The following is a 9678-nucleotide window of genomic DNA, read 5'->3' on the forward strand; positions in this document are numbered from 1 at the left end:
AAACAATTCAAGTGTGGTGATCACTTCGTTTAATTGAGTTTCCACTGTATATTAAAACGCTTGCTAAATTGACTGCGAAAGCATGTGTTGGTCAGCCGTCATTTCTGTATATCAAAACACTTGCTATATTGGCTGCGAACGCATGTGTTGTTTAGCCATCGTTTTCATTCCTAGTGCATCATAATTAGGCAGTGTCAGTCTCTGGTAGGTGGTAGCATCAGCGAGTGTAAACCATGTGGGGTTAAGATAGAGTTTGGTGTAAACATTGTGAACTTCGGTTTATGTATGATCAGCAGTACTTGCAAGACCATACCACCATCACGACTAGTGCAAAACAAGGATGGTGCATATCATGAATGCAAGCATTGGGCTTTTTTGTGACATTATAATAAATTTTGTATCTAAATGCCTAAGCATAGAGCCCTTACTGCATGAAACTCCAAAAATGAACCAGTGGATTGTTAAGAAGGGAGTTACTTGGCCGTATCAAAACACTATGCTTCAAGGAAAGTTGCTGCTGCATCCACAGTTGCAAAGTGGTTTATCCTGTATTTTGTAGAATTGGTCGAAAAATGCAATTTCACATTGAACACAAAATGACTCGAATATTGAACATTTGCTCATTTCGTAACAGCTAAGCTAAAATATAGATTGTGATTTGATACATATGCCATTCAGAAATGGTCAACTGAGAAGCTTATGACAGAGAGAAGTGATGAGTGCACCATCATTTATGAAACATACAAAGTGTGTGCCATTAGGTGCACATCGAGTAAAGTTTCATGCCACACATTATTTTAAAGGAATGCAGACATTGTGAAGTTGTTCAAACAAAAATTGCTTCACCTAAATTGAGAAAGATTTGCAGGTTGCCTATAGATGAGGCAACCTCATTGATTAAAAATGAAGCTGAGATGAGGTACTGCAAGATCTTTGCGCAACAAATGAAGCCTCCCTGCTCTAGAATCGTACTAAACTCTCACCATTTGCACCCCTTAACCCTTATAATAAAGCTGAATGAATATGGCAACTTCAAATGGTGAATTGTGACATCTTCAATTGAATGTGAATCAAACAGCAAAGACTAATCTATTCGAGATTTCAAAACATTCATGCATCTCTAGTATACTGATATGTTTAAATTGGTTATCCCAGGTTCCTCAGAATAAACCATACAGTAGTTATTAATAGCTTTCACATGACGTCATGGGTGCAGCTTCTTAACATACAGGTACTACAACATGATGGCCATAGGTGTGCACACGGGGGGGCTGCCCCCTCCTAATGACGTGAAGGGGGGGCGCCAATTCTGCCCCACACCTTTACCCAGTTGGACCTGTCACGCTAATGGACAGGGTTATGGCAAAGCAAGCTTTTTGACTATAATGGTGACCAAGGTCCCTGAAGAGTTGCTTGTTGAGCAAGTTGGTACATACTTAGTCAACTGTAAAAGAAGCCACAAAACGTCGAAAACGGAAAAAGCAGAGCGGCAGAAAACAGAGACAGAGCGCAGAGACGTGGCAGAGACACGTCTCTGTCTCTGTTTTCTCCCGCTCTGCTTTTTCCGTTTTCGACGTTTTGTGGCTTCTTTTACAGTTAAGGTCCCTGAAGTTGCGTTAAAAAACTGCTTAATTCCCGCTTTTACACCTGGAAAGCCAGGGACCAATGGCAGGCTGTTGTGAGAAGCAAGTCATCGTTTCATTTTCATTTTTGCATCCATGGCGGAGCTTGTTTTCTTTCGGACTCGATCACGGTGTACAATGTGGACTCAACAAACCGGAGGGGGGTGGGGGGGAGGTGGGTTGCTGCGATGACACTTGGCCCCCCCGAATGGAGAACCCTGCGCACGCCTATGATGATGTTAAGTGCTGCCAGTAACCTGCTTCAATGTCATAAAAATGAGGCGGGAATGTTATTGGTCTCTGTGCTATAATAACTACAGAACCCACAGGTCATATACAGATAACATTCACATGATGTCATGAATGCAGCTTTTCACAGTGCTGGTACTACTACATAGCACCTTGAATGACAAATGCAGGCCATCTATTGCAGGGTAAAGCCTATTTTATTAGTACACAAGTCAATTTACTGACATGAAGGAGTAAATATATTACTAATTGTGACTAGAATCATGACATAAAGTTGTTCAGGAAGTGCAGGCCATATGCAAGAGCATGCAAGAAAAAAGGGGGGTTGACGTGGCATGACGATATGCTGCTACACACAGGCACAAACAATAAAAAATATCAGGTACAAAGAAATAACAAAAGAACATAATGGAGTTTATGAATCTCAATTTGTTGCAACACTCTGAACATGAACTGTGTTTTAATTTGTTCAGCTAAACTGGAACCAAGTATGGCATGCAGGCATCAATATGTGATGCAAGCAGTAAGGCTTGGATAGTAGCAGTACTTATCCGGCAAAATCGTGTAAGCCGTTTTCCTTCATCACTGGGAACTGCATGTACAGTCGTGGACAAATGAAACGTGAACAAGAAATTACAAAGTAGAACAGCTTCTGCAAGCGATAACAAGAGAGCACAATCCTGCACTTGCCAGAAAGTGTTAGGGCCTCACATTAAAGCAAGGTTTGAGATTGGGCTAGTTGGTAAGTGTACCTCAAATCATGTACTACCTCACACTAAGTATGGTAGCTGAAATCATGCCGTCAATAAGCGTACCACCCAAAACAAAAAGGAACGAGCATTTTTTAGTTAGCCCTAATTTGTTCATATTTCATTTGTCTATCAATGTTAATTGGCAGCTATAATATATATCATTAGTGTGATGTAATGAGCTTAGAGCAGGCTTTGAAAACCTGAGAAACCATGTAAAGAGGTCACAGCACAATTACCAATTATGGCTGTTCCCATGCAACAAGATGAGAGATGTATTAAATGAATACAGCAGAAGACAACACGATCAGTAGAGTACACAGAATACTATCCACTGTTACATTCTTTTGTGAAGCAAGTGTGTAAAAATGCAATAACAGATCTTTTTTTTTTCACTACATGGCACTGATGTCCACTAACTTCTGAAACCATGTGTAAAGCAGCTGAGGAAGCGGTTTTGGAAAAAGAGAGAATTGGTACAGAAAAAAAGGGAACAGCTGTGGTACGTAGGATGCATTACACCTATAGAGTATTAATCCTAATAATAATAATTGTTGGGGTTTTACGTCCCAAAAGAGTATTAATCCTAAACATCTGGTATAACACACAACGGTGCTGCTTAAATCCTGGGAATGATTGAAGCACGAGACGTTTTCAGGCCAGCAGGTAATTGGCTCCCCATATAGCTTTCTACATCCATTCATGTCGCATGATGATGACAGTCTTGTTGTTCAGAAGGGGTCCCATGAGAGGATTCATCTGCGCCATGTATGCGCACAGCCAGCTGAAAGCAAAATATGGCATCAGTTTCAATGAGCAATAAGTTCTGCAGCTTAGCACAGCAGATGCAACTCACAATGTATAACAGAGGGCAGCAGTAGTGACAATCATTGTCTGGATTAGCCTGCAACCAAAATGTTAAAACAAGTCAGACACACAAAGACTTCATTGAGCAACATGAGCAACACTGCGGCATTATGCTGGTAGACATACATGCTCAACCACTGGCATCAATTAATTTGACAAATCTAGAAAGAACAATAGATGCATATGCAGCTGACGCTAGACGGAACTGTTGTTACAAATGAATGTTTCTCTACAGAAAACTAGAGTAATTATTATAAGCTTATTTAGCTTATTATAAATGTAAAATCTCTGGTGGCCAGTCCCAAAGATACCAGCTTTGCTATATTCTATAGGGTCAGCTTCAAATGGCAGGGGAGTATAGGCCATGACGACCAGCTGGCACACATAAATGCACATGATGCAATTAATAAGTCAAAGGCAAGAGCTGCAATATTGCAGCACGCGCCTGTGAACTTCACTTCACTGTGGCTGGCAGCGAATGATGATGATGATGATTCTATTCTTGATGACGGTCACCCACTAAGGGGACGGGCCAAGAACCAGGATGTTTAAGATAAGGACCTATGAAGCTAAGGGAAACTGTAAATTTAGATTAAACATAAAACAAAGAATAAATGAAAATGCTAAATGAGCAAGCGGTCAGACTATCAGATGGAATTTATGAAAGAGATAATAACCCACATAGTGGTAAACATCTGGATATATGAAGTTATATAAAGAATCAATTTAGACAAATGGATTTGGAACAAAGAAAAGGAAGAAATAAAAAAAAATATGGTGATCTTTTTGTTTCAATTATATAATTGAATATGAAGAGCAGACATCCTTGTGACTATAACGTAATGTAGTGGTGCCAAATGATAAAATCACTGGAACATTTATTGCTAATCCTATCTTCTGAAGTGGAGCTACAAGGTACTTTTTTCTCTTATTGGAATATTGGCAACAGAATAAAAATAAATAATCTCTTGTTTCAATTTCATTGCAAAACTGGCACAACAAGGATGCCTTAAGGCCAGTTTTATGTAAGTAAAAATTCAGTTGCAGAATTCGACAGTGTAATCTGATGAAAGAAACTTCTTTCATGTGCACACCACTGTTCTGTTTATTCCAACAATATCTTAGTTGTACGGAGCCTCCAAATTTATCCAGCAATAATTTGTCTATTTCACTTTGCTAACAAGCATTTCTGAACCTTAAAGCTGTCGCGTAAGCCGTATCTGGTAAAATAGGGATTAGGGGTACGCTTAGAGATACTGTGGCTAATGAGTCTGCTATTTTATTCAGATATAATCTCCGGTGGCCTGGTGCCCATAGTACCCGAATATTTTGTAAGTTTGCAGACATTAGATAACAAAACATACTAAGGTGTGTTGAATTGGTTGCCACAGAAAGAGCCAAACATATGGAAAGAGAATGTGTAACTAAACTGTTACTGATTCATTTGAGGGAAACTTGCACTGCGCTAAAACAATCGCCAATAATTTTGCAATGGCTATAGGTGTATAATCTGGCAGTCAAACTGAAAAAAACCTGTCATGAGAAGGAGAGATGATGCCTACCCCAGCCTTCTCCTTTGATACCAATGCACCAGTTGCAACTATATTGCTTTTGTCAGGTGAGCAAGGTAACCTTCTAACTGATCATTTAAAATATTGAAGGAAAGGACATATCATCAAATTCTATGTGAAAGCTTGAATTGAGTTTACTTGTTATGCTAATATATTTGATTTTTACATTCAGTGGCAGCGCTTGTACGAATATGTGAGGGGTGCGTAGTCACAACCAATGTGTTTCAAAAACTAAGCTAGGTTTTTTGATGAACACATATGATCTCTGAGGCAAATCGTATATCTTTAAGATCGTTTGAACTGTAAGTATATTGAAGCTATTTAGCAAACATGGTAATTGCACTTCCATATACAATAAATTGCTCGCAAAGTCCAAGGCACAATTGTAAACCATCCCTTTCTAATAGTATTAATAGCAATAAGCTGCACTGCCAGAAAATAAAACTCACCTGAACTCTGTGACAAAACGTAAATACATTTTGTAAATAATTTTCAATGATTGGCACATACCCACTCCAACAGCCCGGTAGTTCAAAATAACATAACGTTAAAAAAAAAATCTTTGAAAAGAGGTTGGGTAAAATCAAAATATGTAGATTAAAAAAATGGTGAGTATGAAAATGCAGAAATAAATTTGAAGATAAATATAATAAGAACTGAAACAATTTGGCGGAGAGAAAGTTTAGATTTAAGAGTTCAAATCTCGCCGATTCTACCAGGAAATCTTGGATTTCAGAGCAACCCTTTCGGTTGCTGCGCCCAAGAGTCGAAACACTCAAGGATAGTGGCGAGAGCAAGGATAATTGCGAGCGAGAGCGTAGCCTACTAATAATTGCTACTTCGTCTTCTTGACTGGCATAGATTACTTTACCAAGGTCTCAGTGGGCGGTTAAAATCTCGGTAATTTGTTATTGACGGGCGCCGAGGATTATCGCAACGTCATATGTCTCTGAAATCTAATATTAATTGTTGGGGTTTAACGTCCCAAAACCACGACATGATTATGAGAGACGCCGTAGTGGAGGGCTCCGGAAATTTCGACGACCAAGGGTTCTTTAACGTGCACTTAAATCTAAGCATGCGGGCCTCAAGCATTTTGTCCCCATCGAAAATGCGGCCGCCGCTCTCTGAAATCTAGTCTCTATGACGAAATGGGGAAATTGAATGGTCGAAACATCTATGGGTGCCTTCACCGATGCGTCCTTATTGCTTTACCCCATGAATTACTCACATTCACAACAGATGATTGGCCGAGAATCGGGTGAGTTCAGACGATTAAAGAAGCGTTAACTAAAGTAGATTGGTTAAAAGAAATTTGGCACAGCAGTTAGCGACTACCTTGGCGATATAGAGACAGTTTAACGCAGGCAGTGTCGAAAATGTAACCAACACAATTTACAGACACGCCTTAAGTAATGTCAAATACGATGACCATGCACACTCGCAAAACGTATGGCTGAAGCACTTGCCCGCGGTTGTTCCCCTTCGGCACAAACCACGGAATCACGCCGCCCACACCCAGCCAGAAAAGTGTGAATAAGGTGACCGGCGTTGCTGAAGCGCCCATGCTGCAGCTTTATCCTCAGTATTTGTTATGTTTTACTCCACGCAAGTTCGCCAGCGGTCTCACAAATACAGAATACTTCTGTAAATACACCGCAGCAAGTTCACGGACTGGCTAGCCTACATAATTCTGTGGTTCTGCTGGTTCTGCCACAGTGCACTGCTCCTGCTCCTGTGGCTTTTCTGCAAGACACACACAGCACAGCCAATACTACGGGCCCTAGCCAAGCCAAGCGCTAGAAACATGGCGACCATCATGGCGGCCATGACGTTTTATGACACCGAAACTAACCGAAACTGACCCCCTATTCACTGTACTTGGGCAGACGGCACGGCTTGCCAGAATAAATGAAAACTTAAACCATTCGCACTGGTGCGCACCGGGACATACTGTTCCGCCGTTTTGTCTAATCATCGCATAGAGTCATCGCAGTGCCTAAGCCCTCCGGTGCGCACCGGTGCGATCAGAACTCCGGGTGCGATCAGTCGAAATTGAGTTTGAGCGCGCTCTACCTAGCATAGCGCGCTTCAAACTTAACGATAAAGCGACTTCGGAGCGTGATTACTCTAGAAGCTCTCCAACCTTAGAGACATGACCTCCGAGATTTGCACGCGCCGGAGGCTGGTGGAACGTGGCGCGATCCCATCGTGCAGACGACGCGCGGCGAGCGGTCAGTCCAAGTTATTTTGTAGCAGGCAGCAGGAGTGTTCAGGCACCGTTACGGTGTAGTTACGATTGTAGTCAGTATTAGGTGTTCTCTGGGCGCGTATCGAGCCACGGCCTCACTAGAGGGAAGACGCACGTGAGCGCGAATCCGGCCGTGCTCGCACAAAGGGGCGTTTGCTAACAGTCGAACCCGCATATATCGAACTCGCTAAAAAACGGGAATTAGTTCGTTATATCGAATAATTCGATATAAAACTTTTAAAGAATTCACCGTATTTTATGTGCGAATTTTGATGCGCAAGTTGGCTTCACGGCACTGATTCACGGTAGTGCAAGGAAGGCGGCTTACGGCAATGCGCGGGGAAGTTTTTTTTTTATTTTTTTCGCGGTTTGTAGTTGGTGGCGCGGGTTTATGCAGAGGCGGCTTGTAGGCGAGAAAATACGGTATCGATGTAAACAGCGACCCAACATCTTCAAACGCAGTTGTGCGTACTCGTCGGGCGCCGGAGGCCTCAATAGTCTTGTTATTTTCAATGTTGGAGTAATGTTTGCGTTGTTTTCTCAGCGTGCTTCTTGGGATGCTGTACGCAGCGGCAACGTGTTCTCTACGTTTGACTGAGATTGGTTATTGCCGGCTTCGCGAAAGTTTCAAGTTCTAAAATGCACCTATTATTGCTCACACCACAATTAAAATTATTTTTATAAGCACAGTACCTTTGCACGATTTCACCCAGGAACATCTCATTATTTGCCCTTCCCTGTACTCACTCTTTGCGCTGATCACTAGTGAAGCCTCTGCATCTAATCACTGGCACTTCCAGGCAGCTTTGAGGACAATGCACCTCACTCTCTCTTCTCGATATTTAACCTGATGAGTAAGAGTCATCACGACAAAAATGCACTCCACCAAAATGCAGGTTAAAGGAAGTTGAGAAGCGAACGGCGACCCCGCACGACGAGGAATCATGGGAGAAAGCACGCGATGGTAGGGTGTTTCTACCCGCGCGGCAGCCTCCTAATCACGCCGCTCACTCTCCCAAATGCATGCGGGAAAGTCCCCTTCCGTGAAGAAAAGCCAACTTTTTAGGGCGCATCGCACTATTTTTGTTCGATGTAGCCGTAAACGTTCCTATACAATGATGACGATAAGGCATTGTGATGTTTGAAAATAGTTCGATATGAAGTATAAGTCGATTTACCCGAGTTCGATATAGTTGTATTTGACTTATTGGGTTATATCACCTCCCGAGATCAACGCAAAGATTTTATTCGCCGCGACCAAGGTTTAAAAAGAATTGCTGGAGCGAGTAGAAATTATGCCTTGAGTGAAGCAGGGGTAGGATAAAATGTCAGCGTTCAACAATGAAAAGGGAGTTTTTCTCCCATGCCTTACAAGATTAAAAATTTTCCGGACAGGTACTCTCAAATGTGTTTCAAGAAACTTCAAAATCTTGACAAATTTTATTGGAGATCAAGTCATCAATACTTGTGTCGATATCTTACTTACGCTGGGAACAACAATCTCTTATTTTAGAATTGACCTAGCGTTTACATTAACAAGGCAAAACAACTTTATCTCTAAGCGGGCACCACCCGAAAAGAGCATGTTTCCGAGATAAAGGTTGGGCAAGCGCTGGCTTCACTTCAGCCGGTAAGGTGATCTTCCACTACAGCATTTTTTAGATGCGAAGCAGCTTATGCTCGACCCTACCTCCCTCCCTCACTCCGCTGTCCACGCTAGTACCGATTCCTGTACATGCGCCAGGCACAGCTGTGGCGCATGCGGCGGCGGAGTGAGGGAGGGAGGTAGGGCCTGGCTCTGTTCCCGCGCACCGGTTTCGCTCGAGGTTTTATCCGATGCTCCACTATTGCTGCTTTAGGTGCTACGGTAGCTCAACGGTATAAAATGGCCTGCGCCCGCTCCACTCATTCTCTCCAGTGACATGAACAACAACGCCACCGGCAACGCCAACGCCAATGCAAATGCAAGAATGCAAGGCTGCGGAGGATGAGAATAGGGCTCGAGCCGCTGCCGCGAAACGGCAGCGGCTGCAAGCCGATCCCGAACTCCGGGCTAGAGAAGCGGAAGTGCGCCGGCAAGAAGGAGGGAAACGCAATGACGAACGATTCGAATCCGCAAACAGATTCTCTTACGGAACTCCATGTCGCCCCCTCGACTGCTTCGCATGCTACTCATGGTTCCCTCACGGGGACATATGCTGGATTTTTTTTTAAAGCTCCTTGACTCCGACGTTGTGGCACTCTAGAAGGGTATTTGAAATAGTGGCATTAGGTTCAAGTTTTCAGTGTTTCATACCGCAAGTGTCTACAGCTTTTTTTTTAATTATCAAAGGAATGTGTGTAGTACGTATTAGAGGTCCCAGGAGCAT

The 9678-nt window shown here is 42.6% G+C and overlaps 1 protein-coding gene across 1 annotated transcript; it reads right to left on the minus strand.

Annotated features, from left to right (window-relative positions):
- Nucleotides 1-2045: 2045 nt before the first annotated feature.
- LOC119379262 (V-type proton ATPase subunit e 2) lies at nucleotides 2046-6840 on the minus strand. Its single transcript, XM_037648513.2, has 3 exons — nucleotides 6528-6840; nucleotides 3477-3524; nucleotides 2046-3404 (listed from the first exon to the last, which is right to left on the minus strand). Exons 1-3 carry the CDS (start codon nucleotides 6623-6625, stop codon nucleotides 3311-3313), a joined length of 240 nt encoding a protein of 79 aa, XP_037504441.1. The 5' UTR covers nucleotides 6626-6840; the 3' UTR covers nucleotides 2046-3310.
- Between the last annotated feature and the right edge of the window lie 2838 nt (nucleotides 6841-9678).

Source organism: Rhipicephalus sanguineus, chromosome 1 (assembly GCF_013339695.2).
Source record: "Rhipicephalus sanguineus isolate Rsan-2018 chromosome 1, BIME_Rsan_1.4, whole genome shotgun sequence".
Taxonomy (NCBI): Eukaryota; Metazoa; Arthropoda; class Arachnida; order Ixodida; family Ixodidae; genus Rhipicephalus; species Rhipicephalus sanguineus.